Source organism: Schistocerca americana, chromosome 8, assembly GCF_021461395.2.
Source record: "Schistocerca americana isolate TAMUIC-IGC-003095 chromosome 8, iqSchAmer2.1, whole genome shotgun sequence".
In the NCBI taxonomy this organism is placed as follows: domain Eukaryota; kingdom Metazoa; phylum Arthropoda; class Insecta; order Orthoptera; family Acrididae; genus Schistocerca; species Schistocerca americana.
The window spans coordinates 218,443,588-218,464,951 of NC_060126.1; the positions used below are offsets into that span (position 1 = coordinate 218,443,588).

Genomic DNA, 21,364 nt, shown 5'->3' on the forward strand with positions numbered 1-21,364 from the left:
ACTAATTCTCAGGCCGTGGCAGTATGGGCTTTATATATAGCAGCTGTCACATTTCCATGACTCTGGATGAGACACTGTCTTGTATCATTTTCGAAGAGGATTACTGGAGTTTTCGAGTCTGGCTCTAATCGGGATACCTGACTCGCTATAGCTTTAATTATGCCAGCGCTTTCGTGTGAAGCCTTTCCTTTAACACCAAGACACAAACCTTGGCTGTTTGTTAGAACACATCCCGTAACTTCTGGAACTTCCATCACTTCTTCCAACACTCTTTCCAAATTTCTCTCCATAATCAGCAGATTGTTTTTGAATATAGCTTCAACAACACTGGGCAGGTACCCGAGTTTTGGTAACTTCACTCACAAGAGCGACAAACACCAAACTTCCACCCTCAACCAACAACAGAGAACTGATGCGAATCATGAGGTCTGAGGTGGATCATATGATCACATAACGACAAAGACATTTAACTGCTGATGTTGTAGTCAAGCATATTTAAGATAAAGGGGGAGGCGACCATAATGGCATTTATTGACAAAATTCAATATTTGTTTTTTCTTTTTGCTCATGCTTGAACTCGTAATGTAGCACGTTTTTTGAGAATGCAGTTTGCACTGCAGAATTCCGCGTGCAGCTGCAACTCTTGAGTCATGACGTATTTGGTAGTACTGAAACATCTGTGAGAATCAAACATCATATTCAGGCGGAAGATCCGTTGGGGAGATGCAGTTTGTTTAAAAACACACTATTCAAGTGAGATAAGGTAAGTTTCGTTGAGTAGTTTAATCGTCGTATTATTGTGGAAATCAAACTAGTGTTTCATACTCATTTAAGCAGCGATATGTTGCTCGGCATTTAATACGAATTGCAGAGTGGTTGTCATTAAAGCACTTGGTGCCACAAAATATTTCCATCGCTTGGTATGATGTTCTTCAGAATGTAAAAATAAATAAGTCTAGTACCCCAGTCAAATCTCACAGAGGCCGGCCAGTGTGGCCGTGCGGTTCTAGGCGCTTCAGTCTGGAACCGCGTGACCGCTACGGTCGCAGGTTCGAATCCTGCCTCGGGCATGGATGTGTGTGATGTCCTTAGGTTAGTTAGGTTTAAGTAGTTCTAAGTTCTAGGGGACTGATGACTATAGATGTCAAGTCCCATAGTGCTCAGAGCCATTTGAACCATTTTTGAAATCTCCCAGAGGTGTTGTGGAAACCCAAATTCATCAGCCTTGGCCCTTCAAAGCCTTTAGACACGTAAATTTGATAGGATGTTTTTCAGGAAGTCACGTTTCGAGACATTTTCGATTTTACCATGACACATGTAAATATAGATCTTCCGTGTTGTAAAAACATATTTTGAAATATTCCATTGCTTGCAGTGTATTCTGATGTAGCATATATAAAGTGGCATCATGTAAATTTTAAATTAGAAGACATATAAATTTCAAGACAGAAAAGGAAAGAAAAAAAGTTATATTTTGCTCGTTTGGGATGGTTTATACAGATATGCAGAGAAACATCAGGCTCTCGTTTTGACCGATTCAGTCTAGAGAGGCAGACGTACCTTATGGGCTACAGAAAATTATGAAATGATAATTGCAATGGGCACTGGTAGGGATTATATCAACATTAAAAAACCGTTAGTTACATTGATCAATTATTTATTCTAACGATGCTATAATATAAAAAGATAAATACTACAAAGTTAGGCCTTGGTGGTGTTGGGTAAGGTTACGTATTGGATTCCCCACTGAAATCTTGCTTGTGGTGACAGACTGAGGTTTATTGCAGCCCACGGTCTAGGTGAGATTAGAAGGTTGCAATATGGTTGTGAGTTGGTGAAGCCAACAAATTTGAAAGCAGAAAATTTGGTTGTGGTAACAAACTAATTGAAAAATGCAAAGGGGGTCCAATATGTAACTTTTATCGAGCTCTATATCCTGTGGAAATATATGGAAATTTCAGCTCTCCACAATACCAACATTGTAAGGGTGTGTTGGCTGACGTTACAAAGCTAGATCACTCAACTACCAAGACTGTTGCCCCTTCGACTACTGAAAAGGCCTTTTCCTCTTCAGGAACCATACGTTAGTCAAGCCTCGCCGTAGATACCCCTTTTATATGATTGCACATACATGACTTGTCTGTACCATTGAAGCACACAAGATCCATGGTTCATCCATTATAGTTACAATTATATGCATCTGTTGGCATTTGAGCTATCACATGCTAATAGTTGCTAGAATTTGTTTCTGCTATGAAAATTTAACCTCTGCTCTCTGGTTCATCATCTGATGTATCGGGCATTGTACTTTGTTGTATTGTGATCTCATGTATGCCAATTTAATTGGTCATAAAGGGCATTACTCTGCACTGAAATAACTAGAATCGGTGCTTGTAATGCCAGACATGTGGTGTAGGTAAAGTTTCTTTGGACTTTACGCTGATGGTATTAACTATAATGATCACATTCCAGTGACTATTGTTCATACTATTACATATACTTTTTAGATGTACTGCTGCCTCTGATTGAAAAGATAGGCCTCTTAAATGCAGTTGTTTTCAGGGTTTTGACATGAAGGTCTTCAGACAACACAATATCCTATGCAGATAATACATATTTAAAGATGATATGCCTTTTCTACCTTCTTGTATTTCACAAGTTGGGACCATGGTCAGCCTTGGTGAGAAAGCCAAAGCTATTAATAGCTTTTACATTTTTGGTTTTCATAGATTATTTCAAATGTATGGCAGAGTGGCTCCTTTAAAAGGATCAAGACCGAATTCCTATGGGCTCCATCCTTGTATAAGCACACAATGCTCATGTTATAACTTGTTTTTTTTTGTGTATTTACTTAATTTGATTGTGGATGCCATGTGGGCAGAATACTCCAGAACAGTGGAAGAAGTAACTGCTGCTAACACTACAAACTATTTTTATACTAATAAGTGCTCGCTGTGTAGAGTGCATCTAGCACAAATCAAAGAGGAGACAGGTTAACACATAACTTGGATATGGTCGGAATTGCTCCTGTGTTTGTGGAAGGCATTTTGATGTTAAACTAATTAATGAATTCGATTTGTACATCTGTCAAGATAGGTACTAAACTGTAGTGTGGTGAACAGTCTTCTGAATTATACTGTTAAAATTTGTTGAAGTTTGTCTTTCAATAAACTTGCCTACAAAAATTGTTTACTATTCAAGTAGGAACCTTTAATAGTCATAATCCATGTCAGCAAATTTCAGTTAATATTGTTTTGTACAAATAGAGAATAGCCATTGTTATTAGGACACTGCAAGAAAAACTACAGTCAGTCAACTGGAAAGGTTACACTTGATCTACTAAATTTGTGCTCCATCCCTGGTGACCACGTTGGCGGGAATTTGCCGGTAACTCCATATTTATATATATATGAAGGTTGTAGGAATAATTGAAAGCTCAAAAATCATTTAGGCCTAGCTAAAAAGAGTTAATCGTGAACTAATCTTTTTTTTTTTTTCAGTCAACTACTTTTCTATTTTGTGTTTAGGGAGGGAGGATGTGGTCCACTCAGAGTGGTGCACTTCTATTATGTATAATCTGTTTACACAAACATAGGAATTTCAGTCACAGTGACTGCATTCATATACATATAATGTGACACACTAGAATGAAGACAAAGATTTCTTGCTTTTTCCGAACAGCTGTCTTACCTGTTAGGACTTAGGCTATCACAGCTTAAAATGTGGACCTTTTGTTCCTGTTTTATGAACTTCTGTCACAGGAGTACCAACACTGGATGGAGAGGTGCACTGAATAGTGAGCTAGTGGAAGACCCAAATGCTGGCCCAGCATCAGGAGTATTATGTGGTCTGTCTCATGTTTGACCAGCTGGGAAATCTTGATTATACTATCCATCAAATCAGTAGCAGCAACATCAGTGACAATGATAATGAAGACATTAATACAGAATGTTGTAAATACCTTTCATCCTGAAGCCGGGCTTTGACAGTGTACATCATCTCCAGTTTTCAGACTTTCCCACAACAATATCAAATGTCACATGTGTGACAGTGGTTTTGCTTGAACATGGATATTATGGTGGTTTATTCTTATATTAAGATGGTCCTTGTGTGATAGGATATCTGTGTGACAGAAGTGAGATATGACTGCAGTATCATAGACATGCTGAAGACTTTTTTTCTGTCAAAGTTCTGCAATTTGTGATTAAAACTCGAGTACAAGAAGGTTTACAGTCATGACATACTGCTAAGCACAATTAATCAACAGGACTGTAAAATGGTGCAGAAAGTTCATTTTTCACATTCTGAACCAATGTGTTGTTATTTTTCATACTCTTCTGTCGGTGATTACAAGGAAAAATAATGGAGTTTACTCTCTCTCTCTCTCTCTCTCTCTCTCTCTCTCTCTCTCTCTCTCTCACACACACACACACACACACACACACACACACACACACACACACACACAAAAGAGAACTTGTAGGTATTTATGTACTAGAACAGTGGTAAGGTGATGTAGCAAAAGAATCCTCAGCTTTTTATGGGGATATGTCTTCTAATTTTTTTTTTCCAGGGAAACACTTTTGCAATGCAAGCAGTGGGGTTCAATCATTGGGCACAACAGTGTCCCTATGGAAGCAAACATGATAAAACTTTTAACAGTGGTGTGCTAATGTGTAGATACATGGTTCACACCATTCGAAAATGGTGCCAAGACTCCAGATACCAATAAAAAACATTCAGCTTACCAGTACATGCTGTGCCCTGTTTCATGACTTATTACGTAAAAGTAGAATAGTAATTGTAATCTTTAACAAAAAGTATTCACATGCTTTAACTTTTACGTGACAGAACTTATTGTTCTTCCAAAAACTGACCAGAAACTCAGCCATCTGGACTCTGAAGATTGTCTGTGCTGCCAGATGAAAAGAAAATGTTGAACATTTTGATTTCTACAGTTATTATTTTGTAAGTGGAACAAAAGTACAAAAAATTAAACATCACACCCACTCCATAAATAGTCACCACTATGTGAAGTAGCGCATGTAGGTAGCTCAGTAGTTGACAGTTGCCTATTGTTGGTGCAATAGACGTCATCTGAAACTCAAGAAGCCCTTTGGAAAGCCACTAAACAGGATGACAAAATCTGTGCCCTTGTCTCACTGTTTACATTGTGTGTTTGCACTATTAGTAATAAGTGTGCACTATTGTGACTAACAGTCACTGTGCTACAGTCTGAAGAATAAATCATACATGAAGCTATCAAACACTTGGGTCAATCCATATGAAGTGGTCCAGTGACGGTTGCTTGACCATTTTTAAATATTTTAATTTTTTTATTTGTGATTACCCTATATTTGAGAAGTTCAAAACAGCGTTTTTAAAATAATTTATCTTGCATCTTTACTGAATGGCGGTCATTTTTGTTTGTAAGCATGTGACAATTTTTCAGTCTGGAGACATTAGCAAAAATTAGAATTTTTTGTGAATTTTTGAAATTTGAAAATTTTCATTTTTTGTAGAGTTTGGGGTTAGTTATCTCAGGTGAGACTGAATATAAAAATACGATTTTTGCACAGTTTTTACACCTATATGATAGCAATGTACTGTAAAAAATTTCAACATTGATATTTGACTGTGAACAAAGTTACGAATTTTTGAAAATGAGGAAATAATTCACATTTCTATACAACTGATCTTATGGCTGTTGCCTATTTAAATGGTTTATTGTTTCAATGTAATAAAATTTAATTGTGACAATTACTTAGTTAACACTATCACCCCATATTCATCTAGTTTATTTATTTATAATAATGCAATATTAAACAATAGGAGCTTTTGCTTTTGTTTTATGATATTAAAAATGCCCATTTACGTTTATGTTTATTGTCAGTAAAGAAGTACATTATTGCTGGGTGTGGCATTGTTGTAGTCAGTCTGTTCTGAAACCTCTGTTAGGCCGGTATTACACTATCAAATTTCTTTGTCAAAGATTTGATCAAAGATGTGATCAAATATTTGACAAAGATCTTTGACGTGGCGCTAAAAAGGGATATTACACTGTTGTCATATTTTTCGTCAAAGTTCAAGATGGCTGACAACTACTACTTCTTATTAACTGCAGCAGTTGCATGTACCAGAATTGCACTGTGTGCACATGCGGAAGAGAAGCAGAAGAAAAAAAGGAAACATACCTGGGTGAAGCCATGGGTTTTATGACGACACGATAAAAGCATTCAACAAAACTTTTTACGTGAGCTTATAGTGGAGGATGTCAAGTCGTACATCAATTACTTAAGAATGGATGAGCATACATGTGCACGTGCTCAGTGAAGTGTATCCTCATATCACAAAGCACAATACTCACTTAAGAACTGCTATATCTGCAAAAGACACACTCATTGTAACACTCTTAATTCCTTGCTACAGGAGAGGGTTGTATTCAGGGTGCCTCATGTTGTAAAGTGTCCCATCATTCTTTGTGTAATTTGTAATTAATTTTGAGAGATTAATTAGTATGCAATAACATGGATGAACAATGCTCTGTTGAACAGATAGCAGGTGAAGTGTGTCACAAAACAGTTTATGGTTCAGCTTTAAAAAAACTTGAAAAATGGCAATGATTTTGATGAAGTTAGACCAACTATGTTTAAATTTCGAGTAAGTTCTTCTGTAACATGAGTGTGTGAGTATCATGAGAAGAAATATATTCTGAAGTGCAACCACATTATTGGAAGAAAGTGCTGTGATCCACTTAAAGATCATAAAAAAGCCTATTACTAAGGGTTTGAGGGACATAAAACTTGAACATTTGTCCTTGTTATGTGAGAGTGAAACAGCTTCCCAACTGAAATGTAATGTTATTCCTGGAAATTCCCTGTGCCCAAATTGTTACTCAAAAATATTTGTTGTGAATCCAGAACCAGAATCGTGTAACCTTGTTAATGACATTTATAGTCCTTATGAGGAAGCTGTTAGCATATTGGATTTTGCTTGTTCTAAGTTAGACGTATCTCCTGCTTCGAAAATAATAAAATTAAGTAGCAGAAAAAGAAAAGCAGCTATTGAAAATAAGGTACAACAAATTTCAGATGAAATTAGAAAAGACTTGGAATCATGCTTTAGTAATACAGATACCAACATTATTTCTAATGAAGAAGAAAACTTACCACCAGCATCATCTGACACTGAATATTTGAGCTTAATAGTTAAATTAAAAATTAAATGTTCAGTGACATCTAAAGAGGAAAAAGTTAAAATTTTAAGTTTGCTCCCTGACTCATGGTCAGAGAAAAAATAGTTCATGAATTCAACGTTTCTCATCGTTTGGTTAAACTAACCCGAAAATTAGTTTTAGGAAAGAAGAAAGGAGTAGGTATAAGTGAAGAAACAATTAAAAAGATACAGCAGTTGTTTGAAGATGTTGAAAACAGTAGAATGTGCCCAGTTTGCAAAGATAGCAAAAGAGTTATTATAAATGGAGTTAAAGTAACAAAGCAGAAACGTTTAGTGTTGTCAAATTTAAATGAACTTTATGTACCGTTCAAAAATTCTCATTCTGAATGCAAAATTGGAAGGTCAAAATTTTGTGACCCCCGCCCTAAGTGGTGTATTTTGGCTGGATCCTCAGGGACACTCTCCGTATGTGTTTTTTTTATCATCAAAATGTCAAACTGATGATTGCGGGTGCAAAACTCAATGATCTTAATTAAAAAGAGTTACTACATTTAATGGTCTGTGACACTAACAGTTATGACTGCATGATGAGTTTGTGCAATAAATGCCCTGGTAAGGAAACCGTTACTGAATTGTTTCACGAATATGATGAGGAAATGCCAGACAGTATTACCTTCAAACAGTGGGTCACAATTGACAGGGCAGAAATGATAACATTGGTTAAATCTCAGGAAGAGTACTTGGAATCTTTAATTGATAACTTACAAAAACTCAAGTCACCACTGTGTTTCTCAAGTCCAAAGTAAGTTTTTGGAGGACAAAAAAGCACAACTTCATGAAACTGAATGCATAGTGCTAGCCGATTCTGCAGAAAATTTTACATTTGTGATTCAGGATGCAATACAAGGGTACCATGGGTCAATGACCAGGCAACAGTGCATCCATCTATCCTATACTTTAAAAAATGAGAAGGATGAAGTTTTCAGTTTTTCAATTTGCATTCTAAGTGACTACTTGGAGCACAACACGTTGGCTGTACATGCATTCCAGAAGTATGTAATAAATTTCATAAAACAAAATTTTCCCAAGGTTGAGAAGGTGATATGCTTTTCAGATGGAAGTGGTAGTTAGTATAAGAACAAAGAGAATTTTTCAAATCTGTGCAACCACAAAGTATATTTTGGGTTGGAGGCTGAATGGCACTTTTTTGCATCTTGCCATGGTAAAAATGCAAGTGATGGAGTAGGAGGTACAACAAAACGTGAAGTAAGTAAAGCCAGCCTTCAAAGACCAACCACAGACCAAATGCTCACAGTACAGGACATACGTATATGTCCTTTTGCAAGGATAATATTAACGGCATTGCCTATTTTCTGATCAAGAAAGAAGAAGTGGTTCTGCTTGTGAAAACAACAGTTCAAACAAGATTTGAAAACTGTTTAGTAATAAAAGGAAAAAGGCATTTCCACAAATTCCGTGGCACTGCAGAAAACTTAGTTTGATGCTATCTAACATCAGAAACCAAAATTTATGAGGATCATTGTGTTAGTAAAATTACATCTCTGTCTTTAACGTTGAATGACAGAGTGGCATGTGTGTATGATGAACAGTGGTGGCTTGCAGAGGTTGGAAGAATAAGTTTTGAAAACAATGTTTTTTTTTTTTTTTTTTTTTTTTTCATTTTTACCCTCCTGCTGACCCAAGAACACCATTCAAGAAATCTACTAGTGACAAAGTTTGGATACCAATTAAAAATGTTTTAAGGAAACTTTCAGTGCTTGAACTTACACAGCAACTGAGAGGTCTTATTCTATACCACAGAAGCTGTCTGAAGTGTTCTTAACATTCACCACCAGGCTTTGGAGCAGTCGCATCTCGAAGGATGTTAATTGAAAATATTTATTTTAAGTATGTCAAAATAATATAAATGTTAATTTTAGTGATGTTTCCACTTTTTGTATATAACTCAGTACCTTACTTCAATAATAATTGATTATATCCCACCAATATCACACATGAATGGGCAACAGCCATAAGATCGGTTGTAGAGTAATGTGAATTATCTCCTCATTTTCAAAAACCATATCTTTGTTCACAGTCAGATATCAATGTTGAAATTTTTACAGTACGTTGCTATCATATAGGTGTACAATCTGTGCAAAAATCATATTTTTATATTCAGTCCCCCCTGAGATAACTAACCCCAAAGTTAACAAAAAATGAAAATTTTCAAATTTCAAAAATTCATAAAAAATTAAGGAAACATTTGTAACATTTCTTGCTCTATATGAGGCTAGTAGTATATGATATCTAAGTACAGGAAAAAAAATAGACTCTCATAAATCACTCCTTGTTTGTTATTTTTGGGCCTAAAAAGTGGATTTTTGAAAATTTGGATACCAAGGTTTGGAGGTCATTTTGACTGGTTATTTTTGAATTTAGGGTATTTTGTGTAATAGACAATGTTGTAGAGGACGCTTTTCTAAATAAAATCATGTCAATTGCAATGTTGTAACTTAACCCAGCCCATAGATATTAACATTTTTGCTAATGTCTATAAACATCATCACGCCCTTACAAATGAAAATAGCCGCCATTCAGTAAAGGTGAAAGGTAAAATGTTTTTGGAAACTGTTTTGAACTTCTCAATTATAGGGTAATCACGTATAAAAAAATTAAAATATTTAAAAATGGTCAAGCAACCAACTTTGTTTTTATTGGACCACTTCATTTGGATTGACCCACTTCTAATTCAACATCAGTGATGGAAAAAAAAACGTTATATCTGTAAATCACAATGAATGATGATAATAAAAATAATAATAAAATTTTATTGTCGTTCAGCTTTTTACAGCAATAGACAAAGTCAAGAGTATACATTTCTCAATGTACTTTCATTTGCATGAAACGGGTTAAAGTAGGAACCACACATTACAAAGCAGTACTTTGATCTTCAAAATATACATCAACAGTGTGCAAAGGATTGTTTACTAGTTTCTTGTACAATATTGCTTTAAAAATATTTACAGTCATTTCTTTAAAATTTTTGCTTAGTCTGTTAAGCATTCTTAGTCCAAGAACTAGATAGGAGTTCTGTGATTTATGTAGTTTACGATGTTTCATGACTATACATGTTCTATTTCTAGTATTCTATTTTTACTATTATAGCTATGAATATCACTTCTCAATACAAATTTTGAATCATTATTTCTAATGTACATTACAACATTATAAATTATTAGGTTTACTAGTCAGACTTTGCAATTTAATGAACAGATGTTTACAGTGTTCTGATTTACCAGAATCAGTAATTATTCATAATACGGTCTTCTGCAAAAGTAGAATGTCATTTATGTGGCTACTACTACCCCACAATAAAATTCCATACGGAACATGTCTTTTTAAATTTCTAATTAGATAAATAACTCTTGAAAGTCTAACCAATATATTTTTGATGTGTGGTTCCCAGGTCAATTTGTTGTCAATAGTAACACTTAAAAATTTAATGGTTTCTAATTCATGGTGGTTAGGGGTCTCCTTCAAGCATAAATAAAGTTCCTGGATTTTACTTTCGTTTAGGAAGAAACCATTTGTTCTGAACCATAATGAATATTGAGCAAGTGTATTTTCTGGCATCGGCATACAATAATGCATGTGAATTTATGAATAAAGGCAGATCATCAATCATTAATAGAAACAATAAAGGCCCAAGCACCAACCCTTGTGGCACTCCAGACCTAACATAAACCAAATTTGATTTCTCTCTACCAATGCACACAACTTGTTGGTGGTTCTCTAGGAAAGATTTAAACGTATTTACACCTTTGCCATCAAAACTGTAATAGAGTAGCTTATTTAGCAAAGTATTATGCTTCACATGATCAAAAGCTGTGCTCAGGTCACAAAACGTAGCCTGAGCGTAGCCCCCAGCCACAAACACACATAGGACAAATGTTACTAAGGAATCCATTGTGTCAGTTGTGGATTTACCTTTCCTAAATCCAAATTGCTTATCACTGATTACATTTTATTTGCCCAAGCAAAAACTAACTTGATTGTACATTATTGTTTCAAACATTGGAAATACGGAAGCGTCCGATCCCACCCGTCTGCTTTGACCCATGACGTCACAAATATGGCGGAAACAAAAACAAACACACACACTTTCCACAAGAAGCCTAATGACACTAACGGGACAAGCGCAGGAAATGGGGTGTTTTGGGTGGGGGCAAACTAAATATAAACAAATTTAGACACCTTGCGTAGCTACAACGTGTAAGTGAAGACAGCCATGTATGAATACCCACCCACCTCCCCAGGGGTCGTAACCCCTGCAACCCATAGAAGATAAAGATGCTTCAGTAGCTGATTAGTGTTTTTTGTCTTTTTTTTAAAAAAAAAATCTCACGAGATAGAGCGAACAGATCAGAAAAGTAAATAAAATAAGATAAAACTGAACTGGAGACAGCCACACTCAAACTAAACTCCGCGCCGTCATGACGTCACACACAACACCCTTACGTCACGGGTCAAAGCCGACGCGTTGGATCGGACGCTTCTGTCGACCCGAAACATTTTCGAAAAAAAAACCAGTGTGATGGATACGGGCCTATAGCTAGTGAAACAGTTCTTTTCACCTTTTTTATATATGGGCACAACTCTAGAAATTTTTAGTTTATCAGGGAACTTACTTTCAACAAGACATTTATTTTCACAATAAGTTAAAGAATAAATTATACAGTCAATAACATCTTTCAACAAATTACATGACAAATCATAGTAATCAACACTAGCTGAAGGTTTGAAATTTTCAGGATAGTATATGGACACACTTCTGTGAAAGTGAAAGTGCTCGGGAAAGGCTTTTCTAAACATTTGTCCATGATACTAAGTGTAGGTTTGTTTATTGGACTGCTAATTTCTGCAATGAATTGGATACAAAATTTATTGAATTTTTCTGGGGTTATGGCAGTATCATATTTTTGCTTAGTGTGGACAATAGAATTAATTACACTCTAGGCTTTTTTGCATTTGTTTTTGGACTTTTCAATGTTTACTATATGATGTAGTTTCTTTGCTTCACTGATTGCCTGCCTGTACTTATGCTTAGCTATAGCATACAATTCTTTGTACACTTCTGATTTACCATTTTTGTACATGCCAGAATATAGCATAACACTATTTTTCGGTTGCCTTAACTGTGGAGCATACCATTCCTTGTTTTTCCTTTTTTTTGTAATCACTGCTAATATTTACTGTACATTTTTTTCAGAAGGATGTTATTTTTGAGTATATTTAAAAACACACAAAAAAATCAGTGATAACAATATCAGAGGAACAATGTTGAAGCCTACTAAAAAGGGAGTCCCAGCTGAAACAAGGGGGGGGGGGGGGGCATGTCTAAACCTATGCATCCCCTCTCTACTCATTGGCCTAGTAGTCACAATTTTGGCTTTTGGGTTGGTGCAATCTGAAGTTACATTACTAACACTAATTAATACTGCATCATGATTTGAGAAAGGGAAACTAATTACATCAGTGTACATATAAGTTCTCTTAATGTTTATAAATATGTTGTCTAGACAGGCAGAGCCCCTTGTAGGTTTACAGTTAACATAGTATAGGTTAAATCGTCGAAGCAAATTTATGAGCTCTTTCACAGTTTTTCTGTCCTGCAGAACATCAAAGCTTGAATTGACATCCCCTCCAATGACAATGTTATATTTCTCCCATTTTGGTATACCGAAGTACATTAAGAGGTCCTCAAATTTCTCAAGAAAGATGCGTGGGTCAGCAGTAGGTGGCCTACCATCACCACCACCACCACCACCACCACCACCACTACTACCACTAGCTTAATACTCTCAATTACTAGTCATGATATTTCAAAATGTAGTTCAGCACAAAGGGTGTTGAGATCTACTGTGCCACAGTTTGGTGCAAGGTGTGTTTTTGCATATATTGCTACACCTCCATGTAAGTGATGTTCTCTACTGTAGCAACTAAATAATGTGTAATCATCCAATACTTTTTTACTCAAGCTCATCCTTTTTATTCCAATGTTCACTTAAGTACACAATAGGCACTATGTTTTCATTGGAAAATTCATTAAATCTGCCATACCCTGAATGTTGAGGAAGCGTATTTTAAACTCTACCTTTGGCATTGCTTTATTTGCATCTTTACTGAATTGATGCAGCATAATGTTACCATATAAAAGTTGACCAGGTAGTGTCCCTGTAATTCTGGAACATCCACCCTGGTCAATGTCTAGAAGTTTTTTGTCATTTCAGTTGAGACATAATCTAAACAGAGCACTGGTCTTTCGTCCTTCGCAAGCTTGTCTGATATTACTTTGAGAACTATATCACTTAAATGTTTACCTAGTTTTTGAAGTGCCTGCCACGTGTGGTATACCAATGTCTGTTACAACTACTGGTTTTAATTATGATAACATTTTTAAAGTGTGTATCAGTAGCTTTGTACTCCTTGTTGGTTTGTTCCACTTCCTTATTCACACATGACCACAGAGGCAAATCATGTCAGTCAGGCACATTAACGATAATCACATTAGTGTGGGTTTACACTTCGAGAGTCTTCTTCAGTGTCGATGTTGCCTATTCTCCTCTTGTTTCTACTGACGTCATTTGCTCCGGCCATTAACACTACAAAGTCTTTGTCCATGAGGGCTGTTCCGCCTTTCTTGATTGATGTTGAAATCTCTTGTAAACCAGCCCCTGGTTTAACAGTTCCTTCAATTTCAAACTCGTTGGTCACAGAAGGCCTACTTTCCATCATCATAGCTGACAATCCTCGTGCATAACTGTCTGTGTAAATCTTGATTTTACGTTCTTTCTTACATGTTAGTGGAAGAAATGGTGAACAACTGAAAAGGATCAGAAGCAACTTGCCACTTTTGTTGTAACCATCTAAAATCTTGAAGAAAACGACTAATATACATGTAATTCTTAATAGGGGGAAAATTTTTGACACTTCTCTGATTTTGCTATTGCAGTAACCGATTCAAAGAGACCCTTCAAAGTCAGAAACTGATGTTCTTTAAAACTTTTATTGAAGAAGCAGCAATGAAATGTTATATTAACATTAACACGTAATGGAGTTGCAATATTTATGTTTTGAAAAGCAATGTCTGACGAAATAATTATATTGAGTCGCAAAAGAACATTAGTAAACCACAAAAAACAAGGAGACACATGGTGAACAGTGTAAAGAAGGACAGAATGCAAACTTGTGTTTATATGCCAGTAATAAAGTGGTAGTGCGACCTCCAGATCAGATGTGAGGAAACGCAGATCAGCAAATCATACCACTGATGATGCCTTAGAGCAAAAAAAAAAAGGCGAAACACGTCTGGGATAAGTAAATTAAGTGGCGGCAGGAAAGGCAGTTTTATTTACAAAACAAGTAGAAATGTTATATTTATTTGACTGGTGTCTAGATGGCTGTGCCCTTCACTGCAATTTCAAGAATACTCTATCACAATGCTAAATGCAAATACCAAATTAATGTAGAATGACTAGTCAGACATTCTCTCTCTCTCTCTCTCTCTCTCTCTCCCTCTCTCTCTCTCTCTCTCTCTCTCACGCGCGTGCGCCCGTGTGTTAGATCACTATTGTCTCCAGGCATTAAGGCCTGATACTGTGCACATCTGACGAAAGATGTAGTTCAACAGCTTATCCAGAAATCTACTTTTAAATGTGCCTGTTGCCTGTCCACTGCTCTGTGCCCCTTTTGTGCTCTGAGTTGCAATCTTTCTTGATTGATATTGTTATTCCACTCCAGATTTTCCATTGTTTGATTTTAATTTAAGAAAGCTGTCTGTTGTAGATGTATGTGCTGGGTTGGTGTGACGTGGGGGAAAGTTCCCGGTTGTATCAATAGGTTATTGAGCTGTCCATAGGGTGAGAGGGCAGTGATGTGCTGAGCAAAAAATTATTTGTAGGTTTGTTTGGGCTTCAGAGAAATTGTTAGGCCAAATGTAATCATAACCTGAGCTGCCTGAAGTGGAAAAGACCTTAAAAATCTGATTGGCTGTTATGAAATGACCAGTATTTAGCATTATAATGGACATTTGTAAATGTTTCCCCCATTCACAGTTTGTACAAATTGCAGGACATTCTTTATTAAATATGTAAACAGACACAGTACTTTTTGTCGTAATTTTATTGAATTTTGTTTTCCTTTTTTCTTCTTCACAGGAACAATGAACACTTCTCAAGACCATTTCCCAACATCTCCATCATGGAAGCTGCCAGAGGATGTTATGCGGATACATCGTTTAAAGATGAAGAAAAGAGCACTACAGGCAAGACTAAGAGGGAAAGATCTATCCCGTACTCTGTCACAGGACTCTGGTGTTTCAAGCAAAGATAATGCCTCTACTGGTACTGCAAAAAGGAAGAATCCTTTCAGGTGAACATATGAGAGTAAGAAAAAAATACTTATGCTAAGGATGTCTCTCTTCACTGTATGCTGTTCATTTATGATTTAACTGTGATTTTACCTCACCTTGGCTCTGTATCATGAATGGTGACTTAATGTCCACACATTTTTTTGCTTCACCACATCCAGAGGAGTGAATGGAGGAAGCTACATGCCACATGGTCAAGTTGCATGTTATAGAATTGGATAGTTCCAATTTCTCATGTAATATGACCAAGAAAATTATTGCTGCTGCCTCTGAATCACGGAGTCCCAGGCTCAATTCCCAGCCAGGTTGGAGTTTTTATCTGACTGGGAATTGGGTGTTTGTGTTGTCCTCATCATTTCATGGTCATTTATGAAAGTGGTGAGACTGGACTGTGTAAATATTGGGAATTTGTGCAAGCTCTGATAACCACGCAGTTGAGCGTCTCACAAAATAAATATCATCATCATTATCATCAAGAAAATTATGATGTGTATTGTATGGATTGTATCAGGTACCTGCTGAGCAAAAATTGCCTAATAGAGAAAATGGAAAGTTTAAATATTTAGTTTTGTTTAAAGTAATACTATTTCATGGAGTAGTGAGGTGTATTTATCCTGTTGAACAAGGTGCTGCGTCCATTCATTTTACGCAAAATACTTGGAAACACAGCACAACAAAAAATATTTTGTGATATCTGTCACCATTGTCACAACAAAAAATGTTGTTTTGTGCAGTGCCAGTGACATCTGTCACCATTGTGTAAATCACACTCATGAATATACATATAACAACTAATATATACCAGATTTGCTTGCTGTCTTTCAGAAGTGCGTTGGTGTGGTCATTGACTATAGCAGCAATACAAAGATTTGTATCTAACACCAGTTTTTCATGTTGCAATGTTGATTGTGGTAACCGTAGATATGTTTCAGCTTTTGTTGTTTGAAAGACACTCACTGCGAATCATCTGCGATGTTACACAACTTTGATTTTATGCGCATTAATTACAGATTGAAAATAATCAACCACTTGATTTTCAACTTGTATGTGGCTTCTCTGCAATTCAGTGTCTGGCAGAAGATGCATTGGAACCACCTTTAGAGCATTTCTCTGCCAGTCCACTCTGACAGTGCATGGAGAAAAATGAACACTTAAATCTTTCTGTATGAGCTCTGATTTTTCATATTTTATTTTGATCATCATTTCTCCTTACATAGGTTGGCAAAATAAAGTGTTTGTGCATTCAGAGGAGAAAGTTGGTCATTGAAGTTTCATGAAAAGCTCTAGCCGCAATGAGAAATAATTTTGTTTTAATGAATTTCACCTCAGTTGACCCATGTCCATGACATTCTCTTCCATATTTTGTGATAATTCAAAATGAGCTGCATTTCTTTAGACTTTTTCAGTGTCTTCCATCAACCCTATCTGGTAGCGATCCCACACCACACAGCAGTACTTTTGCAGAGGATAGCGTGTTGCATCTTTAAAGTGTTCAAACAATGAAACACAGTCTTTGATTTGCCATCTTTGGTTTGCCTTTTATGTAGATTGAATAAATTCTTGCAGTGTTAATATTACAAGTACTGGTGAACTTTTCTGTGTACACTGTGAGATTAAAAGCTTTGCTGATTAACTACACCTTGATCAAAATAATAGTGATTAATGGCAAGTTGTATACAAGGCAGCTGCTTAGCAACAGCCAGTCAGAAAATGTGTGGTCTTGTCTTTTGTTCATTGGTGCCATATTGCTCTGCCTAGCCACCTCGGGTGCCTGTTAAATCAATTGTGAACATTGGTCACTGCCAATACCCTCACTGTTGTGATTTGTTGTTGTTGGATTTTTCGTATCTCTGTGTATGGTATTTTAATTTTATATGACAGAAAGTCTGAAGCTGACAGCGAAAGAGTGGAAGGGGGGGAGGAGAAAGAATTACTTGTGAAATGGTTAGTTCAGTAAGCTGCTGTTCATGTTTTGTCTGATAATACATATGAATTTGTGTGTTCAGTGCAGGAATGGTTTGAAAGAGAGGGAAACAAAACGAAACAGTTGTACTGCCTATAGAAAGGGTAGTGGAAACAACTGCAGATGCCGTGAAGATACGCATAAACATTAATGTTGGTTTACAGAGAAAAATATTTTGAGTAACAGGAAGAGGCAGGCTCACCTTAATTTTGGGCACTGGATATGAGGAGGAAGACAGAACAAGGAATAATGAAATTTACCACATTTCAGTGAGACACAGTTTGTCATAATGATTGTGTATGTATGTATAATGTTAATTAATGCCTGTCATTCTGCCAGAAAAGACTGGACACATGGCAGGGTATGTGGAAGTTTTCCTGATCCTGTGTGAAGATTCATAGGATTTATTGTCCTGTACACTGTTGCTTCTTCCTTTTTGCATCAAATTCTGTTCTCATTTATAAGTCAAAGGAAACAAGTGACTATCATGAAGAAATAAATTGAGAACTATTTTATAAGTCCATTGCTCTTCTGAGGTTAGCTCCTAATACACAGTCTGTGCTTAGTTTAGTTTATAGGAAGTGCATATAATGTAAGTATGAGGAGAAACAGAGATATCATTATCTCCCCTCGTCTTCTCAACAGGTGGGCTCCTCTCATCATGGAGTCTGAGTGACCAGCTTTTAATTTTAAATCTCCCTGAACCCAGCTCCAAAGCTAGAAATAGTCCTGTCAACTTAAAAATGTGTATATTTGCTGTTCTGCAATTCACCTACTGAATGTATCTATTATCCACCAGTTTGGTGTATATTTATAATTTTATGATTGTAGCTTAACTCCATCCCAGCCAGTTTGTTTGGCCTCGGTACTCAAATTATCACAATAGTTTATTACCTATTTACATTATGCAAATGAGGGTGTGAAGTAATATGCTATTACTTACATATTATTAGTAATTAATACTTAAAAATGTGTGTTGTATCATCTTTGCTTTGGCGTTATGATTACAAATTTGAAAAATATCTGTCTAACAGGTGTGGGGACGTGCCTACAAAGAGATCTCGAGATAATGCAACAGCTGTGTTTCCTGCTGATTTTGAGACTTCGTGTGATAACTCTCTCTTTCAACTGTTAACGGCACCACAGTCGTCGTCTTCCATGTCATTTACTGAAACTTCGTTCTCCAGCATACTCAGCAGACTTCAAACAACTGTCATAAAGGTAACAGCAGCAGTAATTCTGATATGTCATTATTTTCTTACAAAAGTTGTGTATAAGAAATAGCTATCACGACTATTCTTGTAGTCATGAAGCAGTAGTTCTTTGAAAAGTGCATATCAAAATGTTATAAGTTACATTTGTGCAGAAATATTTTATTTGATCTGGTTATTGCACATGTTATGATGTCCAGCTGGCTTGAAAGAATCTGATGAAAAATGAAGAAAGAGGTAAGGACTGAAGTTGACAATGTGTTTAACATAATGGAAAAAGCACTACAGAGTGAGAAGTATATCTTGTTAAAACTCCAGACTCTTATTTAGGTTGATACTGATTTAGTGAAACAGCAGAAAATCTAAATGGCTTGTTTAAACTTGCTGAACTCAGGGTTCCTAAGGACCACTAAATGCTACCAGTCCTGTGTTACTGTAAACTCGGGACATGATTTTGTGAACACTATTGGGATCTGCTGGTAAAATTTTTGGATTACTGAGAGATTGGGAATTTTGTTTTAACTGCCTAAATTGTAAGAATGTAGAAATCTCTTTTAACATTAGTTAACCTCAGGATGCACTGTGTGACGATTGGGTAACATCTTTAGGGCACTCAGTGCCCTCCAGTTGTAATTAGACTTATCTGTGTCTGTAAACCTCCATCTAATAGACATACTTTTTCTGAGCACTGTATGAAACCTCAGTGAAGATCCCTTATAAAAACACTCCTGTCATTTTGAGTGATCAGTTGGTTAGCAGAACACCTTCCCTACAAAGAAATGCTTTAAATATTCAACATGAACAATTTCTCATACATGTGCCATAATTTTATAGGATCATTTAATCCTTCTTACAGAGCATTTTCGTGATGATTTGTTTTGAGATGTTCTGCGCTTTACGTGCTCAAAGTTTTTAAGGCCTTGTAGAAACCTTAAAGTCAAAGAAGCACTTGAGAAATGGGTCAGTACTAGTAGAATTGTCAACTACTCGTATAATCACACGATCACAAAATATGAACCTCATAATGCCTGGAATTTTAGTGGTGTTGTTTCATGTAGGGACTTAATGCAGATTAATTTTTGGATGAAGCATGGATCATGGCTCGGAGGGAGGCACAAGGTGTATAAGATAGCAAGTGCACAGGATAGGAATGTAACAAAAGGGCACTGGAACTGGTGAGATCCTACAGCACATGATAACAATGACATGGGAGAGGTTGGCAGGTGGAGGAATGGGAGACCTTGTGAAAGAGGGTGTGGATGCAGGGCTTACCAGAGGATGAGACCTGGACGATTATGGGAACATAGTATGTGATGGCCCATCTGTTTAGCTCAGAAAAGCTGGTGCTGGGGAGAGACCTACATCTTCATTGATACTCTTCAAATCACACCGTGGCAGAGGGTTTTTTGAACCGCCTTCACAATAATTCTCTATTATTCCAATCACGAACAGCACACCTACTTGCTTGTGTGCTAGCTTTGATTTCCCTTATTTTATTATGATGATCATGCCTCCCTTTGTAGATCAGTGTCAACAAAATATTTTTGCATTTGTAGGAGAAAGTTGGTGATTGAATTTTGTGAGAAGATTCCACTGCAACGAAAAATGCCTTTGTTTTACTGATGTCCACCCCTAATCCTGTATCATGTCAGACACACTCTCCCCCCCTATTTCACGATAATACAAAACATGCTACTTGTCTTTGAACTTTTCTTGACGTAATTCGTTAATCCTGTCTGGTAAGGATCCCAGACTGCACAGCAGTACTACACAAGAGGATGGACAAGCACAGTGTTGGCAGTCTCTCTTGTATATCTGTTACATTTTCTATGTGCTCTGCCAATAAAATGCAGTCTTTGTTTCACCTTCTCCACAATGTTTTCTATGTGTTCTTCCAGTTTAAGTTGTTTGTAATTGTAATTCCTAGGTATTTAGTTGAATTTACAGCCTTTATATTTGACTGATTTATTGTGGATTCCTTTTAGCGCTCATGTGGATTGCCTCACACATTTCATTTTTTAGGGTCAACTATCAATTATCGCACCATACAGGTATCATTTCTAAATTGTTTTGCAATTTGTTTTTATTTTCTGATGACTTTACTAGACAATACACATCATCATCATCTGCAAACAACCTAAGATGGCTGCTCAGATTGTCTCCTAAATCATTTATGTAGATAAGGAACAGTAGAGGGCCTATAACACTATTTTGGGGAATGCCAGAAATCACTTCTGTTTTACTCAATGACTTTCCATCAGTTACTATGAACTGTGACCTGTCTCACAGGTAATCACGAATCTAATCATATAACTGAGATGATATCCCGTAAGCACCCAATTTCACTACAAGCCACTTGTGTGGTACACTGTCAGAGGCCTTCTGGAAATCTAGAAATATAGAATCAGTTTTAAATCCCGTGTCAATAGCACTCAGCACTTCGTTTGAGTAAAGAGCTAGTTGTGTTTCACAGGAATGATGTTTTCTAAATCCGTGTTGACTGTGTGTCAATATACCATTTTCTTCAAGGTAACGCATAATGTTCGAACACAATATATGTTCCAAAATCTTGCTGCATTTCGA

General features: G+C 36.4%; 1 protein-coding gene across 1 annotated transcript in view; it reads left to right on the plus strand.

Moving 5' to 3' along the window:
• Positions 1-677: 677 nt before the first annotated feature.
• The window catches only part of LOC124544889 (protein downstream neighbor of son homolog), a 91,810-nt gene continuing 71,123 nt past the window's right edge, over positions 678-21,364 (plus strand). Inside the window, exons 1-3 of the mRNA XM_047123616.1 lie at positions 678-763; positions 15,396-15,609; positions 18,605-18,791. Of these exons, the coding sequence (XP_046979572.1) occupies positions 15,401-15,609; positions 18,605-18,791 (396 nt within the window). The 5' untranslated portion in view covers positions 678-763; positions 15,396-15,400. The remainder of the gene's footprint in view (positions 764-15,395; positions 15,610-18,604; positions 18,792-21,364) is intronic.